The 23,702-nt window shown below is 31.7% G+C and overlaps 3 protein-coding genes across 3 annotated transcripts; all 3 read left to right on the plus strand.

Moving 5' to 3' along the window:
• The first annotated feature begins 2,049 nt into the window (after nt 1-2,049).
• LOC114391884 (SUMO-conjugating enzyme SCE1-like) lies at nt 2,050-5,291 on the plus strand. The gene is made up of 5 exons (XM_028352883.1): nt 2,050-2,252; nt 2,347-2,430; nt 4,201-4,353; nt 4,464-4,577; nt 4,927-5,291. Exons 1-5 carry the CDS (start codon nt 2,184-2,186, stop codon nt 4,987-4,989), a joined length of 483 nt encoding a protein of 160 aa, XP_028208684.1. The 5' UTR covers nt 2,050-2,183; the 3' UTR covers nt 4,990-5,291.
• A 12,636-nt stretch (nt 5,292-17,927) lies between these two features.
• On the plus strand, nt 17,928-18,909 carry LOC114392364. Its single transcript, XM_028353480.1, has 5 exons — nt 17,928-18,225; nt 18,328-18,400; nt 18,484-18,543; nt 18,575-18,579; nt 18,666-18,909. The coding sequence occupies exons 1-5, from the start codon at nt 17,930-17,932 to the stop codon at nt 18,688-18,690; spliced, it is 459 nt and encodes a 152-aa protein (XP_028209281.1). The 5' UTR covers nt 17,928-17,929; the 3' UTR covers nt 18,691-18,909.
• Nucleotides 18,910-22,392: 3,483 nt separating this feature from the next.
• On the plus strand, nt 22,393-23,251 carry LOC114392813 (ethylene-responsive transcription factor ERF008-like). Its single transcript, XM_028354038.1, has one exon. The coding sequence runs from the start codon at nt 22,570-22,572 to the stop codon at nt 23,011-23,013; it is 444 nt and encodes a 147-aa protein (XP_028209839.1). The 5' UTR covers nt 22,393-22,569; the 3' UTR covers nt 23,014-23,251.
• The last annotated feature ends 451 nt before the right edge of the window (nt 23,252-23,702 follow it).

Raw genomic sequence — 23,702 nt, forward strand, 5'->3', positions numbered from 1 at the left:
TTATCTTTTAAAAAGTTCATTTTGGCCCTACATCTTAATTAAAAGGTTCAAAATAGTCCTTCCGTCAGGGTAGATTTAACACTTTTAATAATATAAAGATATTGGCGACTAAAAACTGCCACAAAACTCATTGTTTTCCTCTAAACATATGATGCATTTTGTAATTAACACAAAGGAACACTTTTTAATGGTCACTATAATATTTAAAAAGTAAAAAGAAAAATACAAGAACATGTTTTAACCACACCCAAAATCAAAAACATCCAGAACCTAGAACAATGTTGCAACTAAGCGAAACCACCACCACACTGTTCCAATACCAAACCTACAAGTTGAAGGAAATGAGGAACCCAAAATCACAAATTAAAACCACAAATAAAGAACTCCAAATAACATATCACAACCCCAAATCACAAATCAAGAACCCCTAAATCACAAACCAAATAAAAAATCAAAATCACAACCCTAAATCACAAATCCATCTCAATTTATGATGGTTCCTAAAAGGGAGAGGTTGAGGTAGGACTCGTTGGCAATCTGGTAGGTGCTAAAAGTGACTGAGATTAGAGTCGACAATGGCGGAGGTCGAGCATCTCATTGCGGAGCTTGTCGACATTGGTGATGACGTGAATGAGATTTTTAGTAAGGTCTTGGGTGAGGATGGTTCGTGCGCTGAACAACGAAATAGCGACAATGAAGGAGAACATGGTGTGCTTGCTACTGCAACTGTCGTAGGTGGAGGAGAACAAGGTGGCGACGAGTTTCGCGGGAAGAAGGACACATAAACAACATTGTAATGTAGGGTTTGGTCATGTTTTCCCAATCTAGGGTTCGATGGATTGGAAGAGGAGTTGATGATGAGGGATTTGATGCTAAAAGGAGAGGGATTTGATTCACCATCGATTAAATTTTGATAATGTTTGGGGATTCAATTGATGTGGCAATGACATTTATTTTAGAACAACTTAGGATTTTTTTCTTCTTATTTTTCATTTTGTGGTGACTTTTAGCTTTCAGTATTTGAATATCATTAACGTCATTAATTTCAAACTAACAAAAAAATTATATTGAATCAATTTAAAAAGTAAAGAGTTTTGTGGGAAGAAGGACACATAGATAACACTATAATCTAGGGTTCCATGGATTGGAAGAGGAGTTGTTGATGAGGGATTTGATGCTAAAAGGAGAGGGAGTTGACAAGAAGGGATTTGATTCCACCATCAATTAAATTTTAATAATGTTTGGCGATACAATTGATGTGACAATGACATTTATTTTAGAACATTTTAAAATTTTTTTTTTCTTATTTTTTATTTTGTGATGACTTTTAGCTGTCAATATTTGAATATCGTTAGCGACATTAATTTCAAACTAAAAAAACATATTGAATCAATTTAAAAAGATAAAAAATTACAATAAATTTTTTAAAAGATAAAATATAAAAAAAATGAAAAAAGATCAAATACGTTATTTGATCATGTTTTTTTTATATAAAAAAAGAGTAGTATTGCTGATCCGATTAAAAAGAAGAAGAAAAAGCTACGATAGCATCAAAATTAGGATAGTCAATTTTGGGTAAAAGAATTGGCCAATGGGGTAGCGTGGGTCACGTCAAGGCGTAAGGGTTACGGCAGCGTGATTCTCACGCGATGTTACAAAAAATATATAAAAATATACATGTACAATTGTTCAATAGGAGCACGCGGAGAGTTTCTCAGGTTTTCTAACATCTTCTTTCTTACCCACTTTTCATTATTAATTAATTAAACATTTAAACTTTATTAAAAATTAATATAAAACTGTGTGAATTCTATTTATTATTTAATAAATTCACACATAATTTTTAACCAAGAGAAAAATATATTTAAAAGAATGAAAATGTATAAATTCAATAACCCATTGACTTTTCGTTCAAAGTGACAATTATTAAAAAAACAAAGAGAAGAAAAAAGAAAACATAAAAACGACAACGTCGTGGCAGTACCCGAGAATCTAAGATGGAATCAGGACCGTACGTTTCGCTGGAAGCCGCGGCAATACAAAGGCTGCGTTTGCTTTGCTCGCTCGCGCACTCACAACCACAACAAGGCAGCAGTGCGAAGAGAAAGAAAGAGAAGAAGCGCTTATCGAACTCGGACGGAAGCACTGAGTTAACTCAGAGCGAGTGAAAGTGTTGCTGCGTGATGTCTGGTGGTATCGCCCGTGGACGCCTCACCGAGGAGCGCAAGTCGTGGCGGAAGAACCATCCCCATGTCCGTACAACTCTTCTTCTTCTCGATTCGTCGTTCATTTCTAAACGGTGTCGTTTTGGTGTTTACTTTTTTTTTTTTTTCTGTTGTGATTTAGGGTTTTGTTGCGAAGCCGGAGACGCTGCCCGATGGAACCGTGAACTTGATGGTGTGGCATTGCACTATTCCCGGGAAGACTGGGGTAAGTTTTTTTTTTTTTTTTTATTGCGTTTTTTGTTTTATTCGTTTAGCGTTTGGCGATTGTTGTGAATCGAATTCCCCAGTTTTCGTGTTTGTATTCGATCCTATGCTTTAACGAAGTTTGGTTACGCGTGTCTGCTTCCATGGATGAAAAGTGTATACTTTTAAATGAGATTATAATTATAATTATGATAATAATTATAATGTTTATGTCTATAGGCGCTCTGAATCAGTGAAACTCGTCTCACAACACCCTCGTTCTTATACATACTCATGAATTTGGGATGGGGCTATTTCAATCTCAAAAGTTAGCTCATCGGGAATTGCCAAACGCAATCCCTTTTTACTTATACATCCCTTTTGCTTCTTTTTTTTTTTTCAATTTTTTCTCTCTAAAAGTATAATCTTTTTCAGAAAGTAGTTTCTGAAACGTATTTTTAGTTGTTGATCGTATAAGATTAGTTTTGGGAATGTGTTAAATACATTTGATAAACTAAGAGTACGTTTGGATAATACACAAAAATCAATTCTATCCCACAAAATCATGGTGATAAAATGAAAAAGTAGGAGAAACTCTTTGTCGCTTTACCTTCACCATGAAAAATTAATTGATTAATTTTTTACAATGAAGCTAATCCAAACACACTATAAATGAACCCTCATGTGTGATGTTTGCTTTTGTGAAGAGTTGCATTTGAGGTTCGGGTAACTGAACTAGTTTGATTGTGTTTGGGGTCTGATGGTTGGATTTTTTTCTCTTGAATCTTTTAGAATTTAGTGCCTAAGGCACAGGCACCAGAGGTATGTTTCTTGCCGAAGGGGTATTTGGTTCTCTAAAGGGTTAGAGTTTTAATTGGTTCACTAAGAGTTAGAGATTTTGGATTGTGATGGTTGGGTCTTGGGACAAGTTGGACCAAAGAATCAACTAGGGATTCAATGGGTTAATTATTGATGGTGCCTGACTATAGCAACAAAATTGATTTGACTTTTGAGAAGTTAACCTATGCATCACACCTACTGTTTGATTGCATCAAACAATCAAGAAGAGAGAACTATGATTCTATAATTCATAAACTTTATCATCTCTTAAATCATTCATTAAACCTGTTTAGACAGACCCCCAATAGTTTATCCTACAAGGATTGGGAATAGAGACTATCTTAATTTATGATGGATTGAGAGTTGAAAATGCAAACTATTGATGCCTAAGATAGACCTGAGCTAATTATAAATCATGTCAGAGAAATGCAAACTTTCCTAAAGTACTTTTACCAATGAAAGTATAAAATCAAATAAAGTCACAATTTACTAAAGCAAAATGCAAACACATGCTAGTGCAATATTGAGTCAAGTACTCTTTAATTTTACATTTGAGTTCCTGTGAAACTCAAACAATAGAGTAGAGTGGTAACTAATTCACCATATAAGAACCCAAATGACATTTATATTTATGCAGCGGATTCACATAATCGACAGTTTTTGCAAATGAAATTTCCAGTATGGGTGAGACATTCACACCAGGATAATTGGTTTGGAACTGAAAAAGATTTATCAAAAGTGCTTCATGATGATTTTTTTTTCATCTGCATTTGACATATGTATGGCAGTAGAAATTACTAAAATATTTTATGCTTGAAAGCTTATTGGAAATGAATCATATCTCATTCTCTGTTTTCATGCCTTGGATTGAATTTGCAAATGAATTAAGCAGCTTGTTGAATAATGAGTCTGTTATTTACTTCATATTAATTTTACGTGTCATTTGCTGCAGACTGATTGGGAGGGTGGCTACTTCCCGCTTACGCTGCACTTTAGTGAAGACTACCCAAGCAAGCCTCCAAAGTGTAAATTCCCACAAGGTTTCTTCCACCCTAATGTTTATCCTTCTGGGACTGTTTGCTTGTCTATACTTAATGAGGATAGTGTAAGTACATCTCTCTTGATAATTGCATGACTGCTTGAAACCAATTTATTTTTTGTGATATTACATGCTAAGCAAACAGTTAAGATTTATAGGTTTATTGTTTTATACAGGGGTGGAGACCAGCCATAACAGTTAAGCAAATTCTTGTGGGCATCCAAGACTTACTTGATCAGCCAAATCCTGCTGATCCTGCCCAGACAGAAGGCTATCATCTATTCATCCAGGTACTTATCCCAACATTTTCATTCATAATAATTATATTAAATTATTATTCATGCTTGAAGGGTAAAGAATGTCTGATTTTAATATAAACCAACTAACCAAGGCAAAGTAATGTAAGGCAGTAATATACTTTTCTGAGTCTTCCACACATCTGTCCATTTTCCTGAGGATTGTTATTATGACTGCTCACATGCTTGAATGTTGGGTCTTTGAACATAAGTGTATTATGAATAGGTGCTGAGAAATTGTTATCTGATAATTGTCTCTTCTTTTCCTATTGATATACGTGAAGTAGAGATTTTAATTTCTTACCGTTGAATGTTTGTTTAACATTGTAATACCTTTTTGCAGGATGCAGCAGAGTACAAGAGAAGGGTCCGGCAGCAGGCAAAGCAATACCCACCTCTTCTCTAGGGTTACATCAGCTAAATCTATAAACTATTTTTAGTATGGCAGATGTTTCTTCATTTGCTCCGTGTTAAAACTGTTTTATCATTGTGATTAATGGCTGCCATAACATTTAGACATGATTGTGTTAGCTATTTATGATTACTCCCAGATCTGGAAGAAGTGTTAATATATAAAAAATATGAAAGTCAACCAATGAATACTTGGTGACATGTTTCTGATGTTTGCTGCTACATTTTTATATGAATGGATCATTACTATAAGTCTATAATGAATTACATTGCTACCTTCTATGGAGCATATCATTCTGGATTTGTTGCTACCTCTGTGTCACTTGCACCTTTACTCTTGTGCCATAGCCTGCATAAATGATAAAACATTTGCTTCTTACAGTTCAAATGTCCTTCAGTGGTATGCATCGATTACTGCTTGCTTGATTGACCTAAGAATTATAATTTTTGGATGCGGAGGAAAATCCTAATATCTTCCGATTTTGCATCGTTCACATGTCTCTGGTGAAAAGCCCTCAGTTGCATGTTCGGATACGGTAGTAAATGTTTCTACTGGTGCCTAGATGGATTCATTTCAGACAAAGAGTTGTATGGCCGTTACAGCCTACCTTTTGTATTTGTTTAGAGTAGGGGAGGGATGGGAAAATGATCATTTCCTGCTTAATAAGGAAAAAGGTGGATTCTTCTCCCTGCTTTTCATTTCAAACTTCCCTTCAAACTGAGGAATTGGATTATTCTTGGTTAGACACTATCTAAATTGAGCTAATAATTTTAAATTGACAGCTGACAGTATTGTGTATAATCACATAATATGGTTTAATTGAATTAATTTTTCATTAAGAAATTATAAAAAAAGAAAAAGTAAAAAAAAAACATTGTTTTCATAAGTTAAAAATAGGCTATATATTAGTCTATATATAAAGTTAAAATCAACTTTTAGAGAAATTGAATGAGAATTTTTGTATTCACCAAAAATTTGAGAATTTTCGTGTGTTAATTTTAACTTAAGAGAAAAAATTATTCTATTTTAGTTTTTTATTTTTATAAATGTTTATTGGAAAGTTTATCCAAGCATGGTTTTAGTTTTTTAGTTTTAATTGTGTAATTTTGGTTCTTTAAGTATGTTCTTTTTTGAGTTCATGAAATTCTTCTATTTTTTTAAAAATTAATTTACTTTGTCTTCTTGATATTTTTTCCTAAAACCTTTATATTTTTATTTTTACAATTTTTTGTTTTTGCAAATTGAATTAAGCGTGGTAAAGAGGTTTATTATTTAACTTGTATATAATGAGTAGATTGAAAATTTAAAAAATAAGAGAAGTTCTAATTCTATTCTATATATAATATGTTAGAGTATCCATTAAATATACACATGCATTACATATGATATTGGGGTATAAGTAAGTCGGGTCAAGTTAAAAATATTTAAAATTTAAGTTGACTTATGAAAAAAATAAATGACTCAAGTTTGACTTATTTAACTCATTTAAAATTTATTTATTTTTTAATTTGCAAAACGACTTCTTAAATTTTTTTTTAACTTTATCAATTTAGTATTTAATAAATATTTTAATAATAATTGTGTCAAAAAAATATATTTTAATAATATATAATAATCTAAAAATAAAAATGTGTTAAACATGTGGTATGATATTCTAAAATTTATGTAGTTTTATTTTAGGTTTCTCTCTCTCTCTCTCCTCTCTCTATAGTGTAGAATTTATATAATTTTAATTTTTTTTGTAAATATAATTGAGCTATTCATAAGCTATTAATGTCAAACTTGTAAAGTTTAGACTTGACTCATTTAAATAATCGAGTCAAATCTTAAGCTTGAATGTGTTTATTCAATTAAACAGATGGACTTAATTGATCATTTAACGAGTCAAACTCAAGTAATTCACGAGTAGTTGGACTCAATTACACTCCTAATTTTCCTTATATGATTGTTCGAGTCACATTTTCTTAAGAGTGTATTTGGATGAACTAATTTAAAATTCTAAATTTTGAGAATTTCAAATACTTCAATTAAATTTTTTTATTTTTAAAATTATGTTTGGATTCCAATTTAAAACACCATCAATTATGAATATTGACAAGCAATGATACCTTCACTTTTCTCCTTGCCTGATGAGACCACACACAAAACTCTTCTCCTCCTTCCTTCACTTTTCTTTTTTCTCTTTTCCCCTCTCCCCCTTCACATTTCTCCTTTCTCGTCTTCTCCTTCCCTCCCCCTTCATGTTTCCTCTTCTCCTCCTCCCCCAACCACCACGACCCCCTCCCCTATGCGGCCACTGTTTTTCTTTGCCCAATCTTCCTCTTCGTGCCTTTTCAACAAGGAGCAATTGATCTTGTCTCCAGGGTCGCTGATCTCGTAAAAATCACACAGATCGGCGATCTCCATGCTTAAACTCGAGTCCCCTTGCTTGCTGTTCCTAGATCCCTTTTTTTTCAGTTTTTTTATTTATTATGTTCGTTGTTTTTTTTTTAATCTTGGATATATTGTTGTTGTTGTTTTGATGTTGTGTTCGTCTGGTTTCGTCTTCATTTTCGTTGCTTCCCTCTAAAAACCGTTGTTCCACCTGAAAGTAACCTCTTCAGGAACCCGCGGTTGCTTGCGCTGCCTCTTGCGCGGTAGAATTTATTTTCTTTCTCTGCCAGAAACCTTCACGTGTTGTCGGCAGAGAAAATCAGGCAGTGATGGTCTTTGGTGGAGATGAGCATCACTGTGAAGATGCCACCGGAGAAACTTGCTTTGGAGAATTTGAAATTCACTCTCTTGAAGATAGAATTTGAAATTCTATTCTTTCAACTAACTAAAATCCCTTTTAAAATTCTAAAATTTTGAATTCCTTTTTCTAAAATATCCAAACAGTTACTTTTAATATAAAAAAAGAATTTAATTCCCTATAAAAAAATATATTACCTAATTAAATTACCCTATCCAAACACACTCTAAGATAAATTAAAATCTCTCATATGTGTTGAATCATAATTTTTTTTTGTGATTGTGACATTAGTGTAGAGTATCTATAAACTTTGTTGATGACTAATCTTTGCCAGGGAACTTGACTAACCATCTTTAGTCGAGTCTTCCTTCCCAATCATATTTTTTTCATTCATAGGGCTTAACATCGAGACCTCATTTAAAGGGATTAAGTCTAGTATCACTCAAAACAATAACTTATTGGTTGAATATAATTCTTAAATACATTCTTGACTTTTCCACATTCAAAACTAATTTTTTTTACCCTCATGTAAAATATGTGTTTAATTTCATTTTAATATATTTGTATAGGAAACATATCAAATGAGAATATTTCTTATTGTGTGAAATGAAAACTATAAATATAGATCTTTAGATAATATTTATATAGTCAATATTAATAAAAAGATATGCATGACTTTTTTAAGTAGTTATATGAGTACTAACTAACTTTGAACTGTACAACCCTAAAAACAAAGTTTGTATTGCGAACAAGTTTTTTCCATACAACCTCTAAACGATGATCCAACCGTTGAAAACCAAGAATCATGTTTGTTGAACCTTCCTAGCAAATTTAAGCACAATCCAACGATGAACAATGGGTAATTCAGTTCAATGGGTAATTCATTAATTGAATCAATAACTCAACACTTTGACCAAATCAATGACCATCTAGGTTTAATAACACAAGTACTTAACAAGAAAAAACCTAAAAAATATTGCATTTCAATTTCACAACTTATTTGTTTTATGTGCAAATATTTAAAATCAAGAAATGGATTGAAAACATTGACCATTTTGTGAATTAAAAGTGAAAATAAGAAAAGGAAACAAAATTAATCAATCCCTTAGGTTAAGTGATATAAACAAAAATAAAAAGAAGGTAAAAAATAAGCAAAAAACTCAATATATTCTAATTCATCCCAAAATTAGAAGGGTTGCATCCAATTTTTAACTACAGTACAAGTTTTTCATTGTATTATATGAATATTCATTTACATACTTTTTAAATCTTCTAACAAAACTATTTTTTTTATAAGTCTCTCAAAACTTCATTCACCTAAGTATTTGCTAGAAAAATGATAAAAATAAAATCTTAAATTGCTTTTAAGATTTTCACTAAGAGTGTATTGAATGAAGAACACGATAAATGTATATCTCACCTAATTGTACCAGATGTATAAGGAATTAAATGAAAGCAAGAAAGAATAAATACTCATAGAATGTATGTGGATAGATCTATAATACTAAAGTGGACAAGCATTGTAGACTTTATCTTCATTTCTATTAAAATTACAATCTTGAACAAAATTTGAATGTCTAATATTTCATTAACTTCATAGAAATGTTATGTTAGTCTCTGCATACAAAATAACTAAATCAATCTTCTAAATATGGAATGATAGTTCAACATATTTCATTTTCTTTTGGTATAGTCGTGTCATATATTTGAGAGGACCTTATGTTATGGTTGAGAAATGAAATAGTACATAATAATAATAGTAAAGGTCCTTTCAATCATATAATTTTTGTATTTTATACATGAAGTTTAAGAAATATATTTTTCGAGTTGACTTTGAAGCTTGTTGTAACCTAATATATGAGGTACTTCTTTAAATAGATTTTTAAATATGGGAACTTTTTCTACCTTGACAAAGTCTAGCCTGTGTGACCTCCTCAGGTACTGCATGGTGCATAAGTTTTTAATAGCCCTTGGATACAATAATAAAAAATTATGAGAGAGAATATGAGAACACCGTCTTAGTTGGACCCTACAAGTACTCACTAGTCATTACACCAACATGTTGTGACAAGAGAGAAAGAAAATTGGAAGAACAAGAGAACACTGGCGTAGAGATGACAAACTAGTTGCGGCTTCAGCCTTCACTTAAGTCATCAAGCAGATGACCCATTCCTTTGCATCTCCACCTACTTAAATAGAAGCCCAACCAGCCACACGATACATATCCAATGATTTTTCCCATCTAAAATCATCGTTTTGATTTTATAGTCTAGCAAAAAAAAGTTGGGAATTTTCGCTATTATGTATTTGGACATGTGTGCCAGTGAAGCTCCTTGTTGTTTTGTCTTGAAAGAGAATAATAGAAAAAAGAAAAGTGTTGTTTCCAAATTTTCCAGTGAAGGAAAAAGAAAATGGGAAATGGATTCTATTGATGAATTAAAAGTGCAAGAACTGAGCATTGCAATGATAATATTAGTTATGAAATCTTTTCCAATCTCAAAATAAAGTTTTTATTCAACTACAATGATCTAAAGCTCGGGTTCTATGAACAAATACCTCCAAAATCAAATCTCAACAACTAGCTGTCACCGCCTCCGAGGATGGTGTCTCTACTGTCAGCAAGAACCAACACAACAAGATATTCCTTCTTGCCATGGACGACGGTGACATGCACAAGATTCTTGCCGAAAAACCCTCAGTACCTACAAGATTTGTTGAACAAAAAATTTGGTGAGCAAAGCACCACCATCACCAACAACACATGTCACTGTAACGAGAGAGAGAACAAATACAAAAATTCACAACATGTGTAATTTTCCAACACCATGTTTACACATGGATTATTGCTTAGAATAAAAAAATTATTTGATACTTTTCAAACTAGTTGCATCTTCAGTATCTCTACCATTAATATCTTATTATTTCATCCAAGAGCTGTTAAAAAGTAGCACACCATACAAACTAAAGGAGGTCATGCACGTTAGACTCTATCCACGTTCTTGAAGTTTAAAAAAATATTATTGAAAATAATTAATTTATGATAATTACTAGGGCCGAACAGATACCTGCCATCTAAATGGAATTCGAAGAAACCAAAGGAAATATATGATTCTTGGATGGGTTTGGGAAGATACATGAGTGATAACGGGTTAAAAAATAAATTATAAAAAGTAACACAAACAATTTTGGTTTAGAGTTTTTTTACTGTTGAAAACCAAACCTGACTATTAGTAAACTAAAAAAATAGTGACTTTTCTATGAAGGTTGAAATGAGTTTCGAAGGATTTGTATCCATAGGTGTAACTTTGAACTAAATGTATTAAATTCCCTTTCTTCTCGTAAACTGGCTACCGAAGTACCACAATGGCTTATGCCCAAATTCGCCCCAAGATTTTTTCTTCTTTTTAGATTAGGTTTTTCGGCCCAAATTCAATCGAACCTAATTGTCGATCACTCCTAATAAATTGAAAAATTATATTTATGAATAAGATTAACAAACTCGAGAGTTTACATAAACTTGTGAAACTCCCATAAACTTAACTTGAAAACCCATATGAGTTACTTCATATAAAAAATATAAAAATACCAATAAATAACATAAAAATTCAACATTCTCACCCCATATGTTTCGATAATTATATTATATATTATGTTTTATTTAGTTTTCATGACTATTATAATTTAGCTTATTATATTTTTATTATTATTACTATTATTTTTTTATATTATATCATATATCATATATTATTATTATTATTTAGTTACCATATTGTATTATTCTTATACTAATTTTATTTAATTACTAATGCAATGTAAGTATATTACATATTTAACCTTATCTATATATAAAAGGAAGTGCAACCCTAACTTTTTTATTTCATATTCACTCAATCTCTCATTATACCTCTTCTGAGTCTCTCTCTCACAAATTAAACCCTAAGCCTATCAGTTTCCAATCTCTTCTCATTCATCACTTTTCATTCCTCTCTATTACGTCTCCTCTTAACCTCCTAGTCTCTTAATGTCGATCTCCTCTTCCTCCTTCATCAAAGCTTCTTGCGTTCATCCATTCTAGGTGAGTGTTCATTGTTTCTTACTTCTTTTTTTTGTTTTTATAATTTTTATTTGTGCATGCATTCGGTTCCTTAGAGCTTTCATTTTTGTTTCTTCAAAGCTTTAAGTGTTCAATATTTTTTTATCCACTAACAAAGCTTTCATTTTCGGTTTATTCAATTTCGTTTCATAATCCTTACACCAAGATCCAGTCCATGCATCTTTGTCTAGGACTCAAAGTTAGTATACTAGTAATTAATTAATTATGTCTAGGTCATTGTTGACTTTAGTGTTTGTTTCTATATAGTGGTTTTTCTATTGGGGATAATTTGTATTTTAGATGGACCAGTTTGTTTCAAGGAGTTCTTTGTGTATAAATTTGGTTCAAACATGTTTATGTTTTTTTAATCTACGTATGACTCTCCAATTAATTGCTTTTTTTCATATTGTGTATGTTTTTCCTTATTTCTAGTTTTTGATGTCTGATTCTTTGTATTGAGTTTTATTCTTATATATATATATATATATATATATATATATATATATATATATATATATATATATATATATATATATATATATATATATATATATATATAGAGAGAGAGAGAGAGAGAGAGAGAGAAATGCTTTACAACAATACTCCTTTGTAAAATGCATCTCCTTTGAAAAAAGTTTATTTTTAAAATGCATGGTATTGTTTTATGTCTGAATCAATTTGGTTAATCAACTTATTAGGAAGTATATGTGTGGTATTGTTACTTTTTATTGCTAGTTCTTTGAATTCTTATCTTTTCCCAAATTAAAATGTGACTATATTGTGATCTTAAATTGATTTGTTTATACAAATTTGGTGAATAGCTTTGCACAATATGTTTTTTGTTGATCTTTTGTGCTTTTTGTATGTGTCACTTTAATTTTTCTTTGTAGTTTTTGCATTATTTGTCTTTGTTTAAAACTTAAAAGGCTCATTTTTCTTACAGAATCTAAAATGACATTTTTTTTGTTTTATAGGAAAACAATAACAATTATTGATATTTCTCAGGAAAGTACACATCAACCAACTCTAGTAGGAAGTCATGATCTTTCACCTGCTGATCTTCCTACACCAAATGAACAACTACTAATATTGCAGGATAAGACCATTGATAACATGCAGAAGACACCACAAACAAGAGAAAGTACACTAAAAAGTGAGTTTGACAACATTTTCACAAGCTTAAATTTAATTGAAATGTCAAGGCTCAATGCAAATATTGTAAGAAATTTTTGGTTGGAAAATCCAAAACTAGAACCAAGCACTTATGGAAGCATAAAAGAGGTTGTCTACATTATGAGCTTTGATTGAAAAGAAATGGTAAAGCATTTCTTATTCCGAAGGTCATGAAAGGTAAACAAGAGTTAAGTATGGAAATTTATGATCCAGAAAATGCAAGTAAGGAACTTGCATATGCAATTATTTTGAGTAAGTATCTATTGTCAATTATGGATCATCTTTGTTCTAAGAAATTCATTGTTTGTCTCCAACCAACCTTTCAAGTCTCTTCTAGAACGACAATTAAGAAATAAATATTTAGAATCTATAAGGAAGAGATATCAACAACTTTGAAGTTATTGGATAGTCTAGATGGAAGAAATGACCCTTACTTCAGACTTGTGGACGTCGAGCAATCAAAAGAGGGATATATGGTTGTGACTACTCATTACATTGATGGCTCTTGGACCTTACAAAGTTACATTTCAAGGTAGCATAATTTTCCTAAATAGGTTTTATATTATTTGGCTTTTTTGTATGATAGAATGAATAAATGTGATTATATGCATCTTGTTATGTTAGGCTCATTTATATTCTCACTCCTCACTTAATATGACACAAAGTTTTTCACTATCACCCTAGATAATTGTAGCACAAATGATGCTATGATTGACAAAATTAAGGACAAATTGAAGTTTGACACTTTATTAAGGGATGAGTCTTTAATGCATATGTGTTGTTGTGTACATATCTTAAATTTGATAATGAAGGATAGGTTAGAAGTGGTCAAAGAAGGGATATAAAAAACATAGGATCATAGAGTGTCATATTGGATTGCAACACCAAAACAAAGGAAAATTTTGAAAAGACAACCATACAATTGAGGATCCCTTGCACTAGGAACTCGATTCTAGATTGTCTAACTTGGTAGACTTCAACTTAAATAATGTTGGAAATTTTCATAACATATTAGGATATTTTTACTCGGTTAAAGCAAAAATATACTTAGTATACTTGCTTGCCAACTAATTTACAAAGGAAATTTGCTAAGGATGTGGGAGGGAGATTGAAATTATTCAATGTTGTGATTGAATTGTTTTCTACTAGTAACATTTGATTACCAATGTTTGTTTTCCCAATATATGTTAGATCATATTTTGACACTATAACAATGGATTACCTCTCATAATGAATTGATTCAAAAAATGATAGAAAAGATGTTGCACAAACTTGATAAATATTTGGGTGTGATTCGTGATATTTCTCTCTATGATAATACTCATTGATTATTTTCATTGCTTTAAGTCCCATTGTTACTTTTTTCATGCATAACACACACATCAATCTCTTTCTTTTGAAAATTTATGTTTTCCTTGAGTGAGTGTGACATGTTATTGACTTATTGGTCATCTCAAGTCGTAGTAGTGAAAGTGACAATGTAATGCTCTATATGTTGTACCATACCCATTTTTATATTCGTCATAGTTTTCACTTGCTCTAACACTTTCCTCTAATTTCTATAAACAAACACACAAATCATCTTTGTGCGTTCCTTTTCTATCTTTTTGTGCATTCTTTTTTAGTAAGGCTAAACTAATTATTGAAGGATCCTACTAATCCCAATCAGGTTGGCATCAATGGTACAAGACATCAACAAGCCCATAGTTTATTGCATAAGAAATCAACACCAGAACAGAGCATGGCTAGACCAAACCTAACCCATGGAAACAAATATAAGCAAAATCCATATATACATAGGTAATCCTATCCCATTACGCTTATGTCTGATTCTTTTTATTTTTTATTTATCAAAATGTTGCAAAACCCAAAGCAAATTTAAGGTATTGGTAATTAAGGTTGGTTCTATGAGTGCGGAAAAATCCAAATGAGGAAGAAACAACAAAGATGTTGTTCAAGATGCTACTAAATAAGGATTAGGATTTTGAAAAAAATTGGAGATTTTTTTAGGTTGCATGTTTTTGAGTTTCAAAGGGAAGGATCCTTTAGTGACAAAAATAAACAATGTGAAGGTATATATATTCTTCCTTGGCCGATCATTCTTCTTAGAGTTTGTGCTAGTTTCTTGTTTAAGTTAAAAATTCAGTTTTAATTAACACTTATATCAAATTATGCAATTCATACATTGGATTGGTATATAAGTCACAAGGTGGCAATCCCATGCTTGCTTGCTTCCTTGTGCCATTGAACACCACATTCAACAACATAAACACATATTTGATATATGTTGTTGTACTATTGAATGTGGGGTTCAATGGCCTTAGGAGATAAGCATTGGATTGACATGTTGTGACTTATATACCAATCCAAGTATCAATTACACAATTTGATATAAGTGCGGATGAAAAACAAATTTTTAATTAAAACAAGAAACTAGCATGAACACTAAGAAGAATAGTCGACCAAGATATAATATTTATATCTTCACCTTGTTTGCTTTTGTCACTAGAGGATCCTTACCCTTTGGAACTTAAAAGCATGCAACCTAGCAAAATCCTCAAATTCTTTCAAAATCTTAATCCTTCTTCAGTAGTATCTTGAACAACATCTTTGTTGTTTCCCTCTCCTTTAGATTTTTCAATTCAAACCCTTAAAACATTTGACATATACAATTTTTTGCACAAAACTCTTAAAGACAAAAACAAAGAAGAGAAATGCTAATTAGCAACACACTTTCTATGAAAACTTTTTGCAGTGATGTTTGTGTTAAACAATCTGATTATGTTTTCATACTAATAAGAGACGTGCAGTAGAGAGAGAATGCTTAACTAGAGCATGTGAATCATCATGCGCATATTTAAGCATAGATGCTTTAACATGTGTGTGCTTTTGATAATAAATGATTGGGTAATGAATTAATGTAAGGCTAAGAGATTATATGTGAGGACTATTTAGTGACTTTTTATTTCTTTCATGTCATCGGGTTGGAGAGGTGATTTGTTGAAGTTTTAAAGATAAAAAAAGATGTGCAATAGTGAGACTTATTCAATATGTTTAGATAGTAAAAATAAAAAATGTTGAGTTATAGATCTTACATCCACTACTAGAAAAATGGCATTTTACGACACAGACACTACGACGGTTATTGGGGAACCGCCTTAAAAAGATGTGCGGTGGCTTTTTTGTAATTATTTGAACAATAATAGGATTTTACGATATTAAATCTAAGACGGTTATTAACACCGCCTTAGAATGTGCTTTTACAATTAAATTTACGACGGGTTTAATATAAAAACCGTCTTAATATGTTTGGGTTAATAAATCCTTTCGCGCTTCCTCCTCTTTCCCCTTTCGCGCTGAACTCTCTCTAACCCTCTCGCTTGTAACCCTTTCGCGCTTCCTCCTCTTTGCCCTTTCACCCTAGTCTCGCTTCAAACCCTTTCGAACCTCTTGCTGTCCTGTTGCTTACCTCTAGCTTCTAAGTTGTCAACAAAGTGAACCCTTTTGAAACTCTTTCGAACCTCGCACTGAACACTTTCTTTCCGTTGCAAAGTGAACCTTTTAAAGGTTCAAAGAACCCCCCCCCCCCCGCCCCCCCACCGCCGCCATGGAACCGTAGCCTCAGCTCCCTCGCCACCTTTCGCCGGAGTATCACCCCAACGTCATCGTCACTGGTGAGTTGTTCTTTCTCGTTACCACTTGCCCCTAAATGTTCTTCTTACTCAGAAATTAGGGAACATTTTGCACACAAGCCTCACTTCACTTTCAAAATCATCCTCTGTCTTGTTCGATTTCTCCCCAAACCTAATTTCTCGTTCAATGCCATGGTTTTGAAAATTTCAATAAGAAAGTTCCAGAAGTCAAATTTCTATGCCATGGTTTTCCACTAACTGTAGTAAACCAATTAGATAATGCTTTTCGAAGGGGCTGGTTCTATACAATTGTAAGCACACTATATATTATAGATTAATGTTTAATCAAATAATGTACATACCAGGGAAGTGAACAGTTAATGTTTTATCTTTCTTGTTTTGATCTGTAATAACTCCTTCCTGCCAATTGATAACAAAAACCATCAAATGTGAGATAACCAACTTCTGCAGCAAAATATAGGTGTAACAAATAGAACAGTAGACTCTGTTTGGATAAGCTTAGGTGATAAATTAATTCTAACTTATGGACGAAGCTCAATTTATTTTATCTCCTTATTTTCTTTTCAAACAAGTGTTTATAGAGAAGTTTATCTTAACAGAGCCTATGTAGGAAATACAAATTAAAAGTGCGGCAGCTTTACAAAATTGCAGTAATAAAAACAATGACACTTCATAGCCAAACAACAAATTTTGCAACTTGGAAGTTTCTATAAGAAAAAGGCTAATATTAGGATGAGTTGAATCTGTTAAGACCTTTTCATGTATATTTTTCTCCTGAAGGAACCAAATGTGTGTTTAAAGAAGCTATTTACTGGTCTTATCTGAAAAAATTCCTCAAAATGGTGCAAGAATGATTATTCCTGTGCAATAAAATCCATTCCCTTTTGCAAATTTCTTGATTGCATCTGAACTATAATTAATGAAGTCATAGGAACTTTACCATATGAACAATCAAAACATTCAATATTAGATACACAATGGTCAATTCAATTATTTTTTTAAAAAATATCTGGTTACTTCATTTATTTCGAAAAGAAAGTTGGAACTAAATCACTTCCCCTGTATCAGTTTACAGGGTCAAACAAATAAATCCTTAAATGCATTAGAACATGTCACACGAAAATACCTCTTGAAACATGTTATACATCATAAAAACTATATACTATAATTGTGGACCATGTAAGTCATTTTCCTGCAACCTTTATGTTTGATTACCTAATAACCATTATTTTTACATTCAAACAGTTAAAATAATCATGACTTGTCTTCCAAATAGATTTATGAATGAGTGCGGTAGAAGCAAAGCTGATCAGTCACTATATGGTTTGCTGGAGCCTCAATCTATACAAAATGCTAAGGAAAGACGTCAACAATGCCAACAATATATTGAAACATGAGTCAAGGAATCACAAAGGCAGTTGTACAATTCTGTTATTGTTGTTGTACAATTCTGTTATTATAATTGTCCAATTCAGGGCACATTGGCAACTATTTGTTCTCCACCCAAGGGAAAACACGGTCGTTTGGTTTTGTTCTCTAAGGAAGAAGCCTGATATTAACATCAAAGGCGCAATTAACAGGTTCTATTCAAATATACAAATCATGGCATCCTTTAGTTGGTAATTGTTGTTACATATACAGTAAAAATGGTTGTCATATATATGCTATTTTTTTTTAACTAGTGCAATGAAGACAATAACCAGTTCTTTTGAAGGCATGTCTAATCAAGGTGCACCTCGGTGGGTTGAACCCAAGGTAATCAGTACTTGTTTGTAATGAACCGTTTGTACATCTTTAAGTGTTGAATGTTAAGTAACCATTAAAAATGTTATACGTTGACTAATGTGCAAAGTGGAGGGTTTGAGTGCGGATATTATGTCATGCACTGGATGTGGTGCATCGTGACTGCCGGTTTGAAGGATGATTGACACAAGGTAAACATAATGCATGGAGTTATAATTGTAACTTTGGTTAATATTTGTTAAGTTACTAATAATTTTATCTAATGTTAATTTTGTAGTGGTTTTCTGATGGCTCATCGTTAGACGTGGAGGCCATCACAACAGTTCGACAGAAATGGGCAACTTACTTTTTATCTTTTAGGAAAAGCAGTTGCTAAATTTGATTTGTATTATGTACAAGTACATTTTTCCTGTGGTTTCATCAAAGAATTAGAACAATTATGGCTACAACTTTGTATGTTGGATACATTAGAGGATCATTAATTCAAAAAAGGGTATTCAATTTGCATGGACTTATATATGTAGGATGCATGTCATTTGATGCTATTGTTCAGATTTCATTTGATGCTATTATTTAATTTGCATGGTCTGATTTAATTTATAGGTACCAGAGATCAATGTAAAAAAAAATGCATCAATAAAATGAAGTAAATAAAAAAAAATTAGACATACAAAGACGGTTTCCGAAAACGTCATAAAATGAAAACATAATGTAGACCTACAAAGACGGTTCCCAAAACCGTCGTAAATTGACATAACATACAAAGACGTTTCCCAAAAAACGTCTTAGTATGCAGTCTTGACGTGCCATCTAAGACGGTCACAAAAACCGTCGTAAACTGGCATAACATACAAAGACGGTCATCAAAACCGGCTTAAAATGTAAATTATGATTGTTACAATTAAGACGGTTTTCCAATAACCGTCGTAGACGATGCGCACCTACTAAGACGGTCATCGTAACCGTCTTCATATTCCAAAATTATCTGTATACTTTAAGACGATTATAGAAGAAACGTTGTAATATTTGGCGCATACTAAGACGGTTATAGATAACCGTCGTAGTATTCAAAACTTAGAATGACGGTTTCCATAACCGTCGTAAAATAGTTTATACATTTTACGACGTTGGCATTAACGACGGTTGAAAACCGTCGTGACATGGGCATAAGAACCGACTTAAAATCCAATTTTTCTAGTAGTGATCACACACTTTCAAAGACAATTTTTGTTACTATATAACATTTATTAAAAATCACAAAAATCTTGAGTCTTACACCTTATTTAATAGTCTAAATTTTAACTAATAATAGAAATGGCATTGAAAAGAACGAGTTAAACAAAAAATGAAAAATTGAAATAACAAAGCTGAAACAATGGACATGCACATTCATCAAAACTCCAAATGCTTAAGAAAATGATGAAGAGAATGATTGTATTATGGTTAAATTGATTATTGTTTTGAGTGTTATTGTTAACCATGAAATTCGTCAAAGGGTTTCAAAAATAATTTCTATTTCTAAGATACTGATTTTCACTAGTGATTCTATTAACAAATAAATGTTTAAAAGCGAAGCATAAAATTCCTATTCGATTGCAAGTTCTTTTTAGTCGAACAAGCAACTAGAGTTTCAACTTAAGAAAGTTATCTATAAATTTATAAAATATTAATAATAATTTCAATAGCAACATCCATAATGATAGTTCTTTCAATATAAAATATTTAATATACCACTAATAATGGTAATTTTGATGATATTTCTAATTTTTTATAATAGTTCTATAAAACTATTAGTTATAATTTCGACAATAATAAGCAAAGGAGATTAGATAGAAGCACAATTTAGAGAAGAAATGGATATTGAAAAGAGCAAATGGATCAGAGAAATATAAAAAAGTAAAAGGAATGAAAATTCATTAAAAGTGGGATGAATACATACACTACTACCTTTGAATCGAGAGTCATTTTTGAGTGCGATGTTATTGGTGTTTGAAGATTTAAGTGACAATGATTCAATCCCACTTTTAATGAATTTTTCATTTTGTTTACTTTTCTGCTTTTCGCCGAACCCTTTACTCTTTTGAATTTCCATTTCTTCTCTAAACCATGCTTCTATCCAATCTCCGTTGTCTATTACTATTAAAATTACAACTAATATTGTTATATAACTGTTATCAAAATATTATAAATACCATCAAAATTACCATTACTATCGAAAACCATTACTTATAGAAAGTGGTTTATCAAATATTTATATAGAAAGAACTATCATTATGGATGTTTCTATTGAAATTATTATTGCTATTTTCATAAATTTATAGATAACTCTCTTATGTTGAAAACTATTATTGTTTGTTCGACTAAAAAGAACTTACGATCGAATATGAATTTTATGTCTTACTCTTAAACATTTGTTTGTTAATAAAATCACATGTGAAAATTAGTATCTTAGAAATAAAAATTATTTTTGAAACCATTTGATAAATTCCATGGTTAACAGTTATATTAAAGCATTAAGAAAAAATGGATTTAGTCTAGTTTTTGTGATTATTTGGTTAAGTGGTTGATGTTTTTGCACGTGGGGCATTGTTTTGGATTGAATATGTCATTTGGTGTATCCGTGGCGATGATGACGATGATAAAGGTGATGGTGGAGGTTTTTTTAGGAGAAATGTTATGGAGATGGGGATCTAGCATTAATGGTGTATGATACATTTATGAGGACTAGATTAATCTTAGTGTGAATAAAGATGGAGCACTGTAGACCACCTATAAAGATAATCCATGGTAACATTTGTATTATTATTATTATTAATAAAAGTACATACATTGACCCAAATAATGTATTTAGGATAATATATGTTTTCAGCCACTACACTTTTGATTAAATTTGGTTTTAGTCTTGAAACTTTAATTTTGATGAGTTTGGTCTTTGAACTTTACAAAAATAATGATTTTTGTTCTTCCTCAAAGTGAAAACCATAAACACAAATCATTTATTGTTGGATACATAATAATAATAATAATAATAATAATAATAATAATAATCTCTTCATTCCTTTTTAATTGTTGGATTTTAAGATAATTTTTGTGCTTAATTAACTGTCATTTTCAAAATTCAAGATCACGTCAATTACTCATTTATCAATTATATTCTTACTTATCTTTTTATATTTAATTAATTTATACATGTATTTACTACTATGAAATAGAAAGAAAAAGGAATAAAATAAAAAATTTCACAATTATTTTATTAAAATTAAGAAAGTTTGTTATATTCTTGATTTCTACACGGCAGCCTCAAAATACAAGTAAAAATGAATAAAGATAGTATTTTATAACGTGCATTAAAAACTCTCTCTATCGAATGTTGTAGCAATTAATATAATTTACTCAAATAAAAAATTAATTAATATAATTTAATGAATAAAAAAACTAAAATAATAAATGCATGCATAATAAATAAATGTATAAATTCAAAATTTCAAAAATGAAACCTTTAAAATTCATTCTTCTTCTAATAATAAATACATAATAATGTTTTTTTTAAATATAATGAAAATAAATAAATATTTTATAATATGTATATTAAAAACCTATTATCTATTAATTTTCTAGTAATTAATATATTTATTAAATAAATAATAATAAAATAATTTAAAAAATTGTCTAAAGTCTAAACTATCCTTAATAATTTAATAGCAAAAAAATTTATATATATATATATATATATATATATATATATATATATATATCAATATTTGATCTGAATAAAAAATAATACCTTTTAGTTTTATTAAAACAAAAAATATATTAAAAATTTTGCCACGACAAAAATTGTGCATTTTTTATTTTACGTTGATGAAAAATACGAAAAAAATGATAGAGGGTACGTACCTGTTTTGTTTGGGTTATTTTTGTCGGTGAATATATTTTTTGTTTGGACTGTGAATTCTGAAATTAAATAGTCGCAATTAAAACGGTAGTATATATAACACCGAACAGGGTTTGGACGTGGACGGTTCAAGAAGCAGGCGACAACCTCGGCTCAGTGTCTCTCTGCACTGCAAAACCCCTATAACCCTTCCCTTCCTCGCACTTCATTCTTTTATTTCATTTATTTATACTCTTCATGAAAAATTAAGGGAATTTTCAGAGAGAGAGAGAGGGAGAGAGTAGTTATGGAAGGAGAAGAAGGAGGAATTGCAACAAAGAAGAGAGGGAAAGAGGGTGAAACTGAGACGACGCGCTACAAAGGAATCAGAATGAGAAAGTGGGGCAAGTGGGTCGCTGAGATTCGAGAACCCAACAAGCGTTCAAGGATTTGGCTCGGTTCTTACTCCACGCCCGTCGCGGCGGCGCGTGCTTACGACACCGCCGTTTTCCACCTCCGGGGCCCCTCTGCGCGCCTCAACTTCCCCGAGCTTGTTGCCGCGGAGGGCCCCGCCGCCGACATGTCCGCAGCCTCCATCAGGAAGAAGGCCACCGAGGTCGGCGCCAGAGTCGACGCTCTCCACCGCCAGCACCCCCACGCGCTGCCTGCTGGAGAATTCGCCGACCGGGTTGACCTTAATAAGATGCCCGAACCCGAGAATTCGGATTGTGACTACTGGGACAGGGATTAGGAGTGTTGTTTAGTTGTTAATTTGGAGTTTTTCAAAAACAAATATAAAATTATAACCTTGTTTTAATTAATTTTTTTTTATTGGGGAAAAGGGGTTAGAGGGCACAGCAATGGCCTATGATGCCAGGGAGTTGGGTTGAAAAAGAGGGAGTGAGCCATGTTAACCACTCAAGTAATTATAATATTATAATAGCTACTATTCTACTGAAGAGTAAAAAAAGATGGATGTTAGGTGTTTTTATGAGTTGTATATGTGAAGAGAAGGGACCATTGGGGAGGGAAGACGCTGTTGTGGTCACTACTCTGTTTCGATGATAACGATGGGTGATGCATGGGGTCGGTTAATCGGTTCTGCGTCTCAGATTTTTGTCTAGTTGGAGTCAAATCTCAAACGACATTGTATCCAACAAATTGGAAAATAGAAAACCAGAAAATATGAAAGAAAAGCAACCGAAAATGTAAGAAAGAAAGAGATGTGTCTTCAATGTGAAACCAAAATTGTAGCTCCTCAAACCTCGATCGTTGTTCCACAATTAACTATTACAAACATCTCCCCCAAAGGTTGTGTTTTATATTTGTTTTGTGATCCGCTGTAGATATTATTTCTTATTTTATTTAAAAGATGTAGGTTAAAGTATAAGTAATTTAATAACAGTTTGGTTCTGAAATAATGATTTGTAACTATTTTGG

Source organism: Glycine soja, chromosome 17, assembly GCF_004193775.1.
Source record: "Glycine soja cultivar W05 chromosome 17, ASM419377v2, whole genome shotgun sequence".
Lineage (NCBI taxonomy): Eukaryota > Viridiplantae > Streptophyta > Magnoliopsida > Fabales > Fabaceae > Glycine > Glycine soja.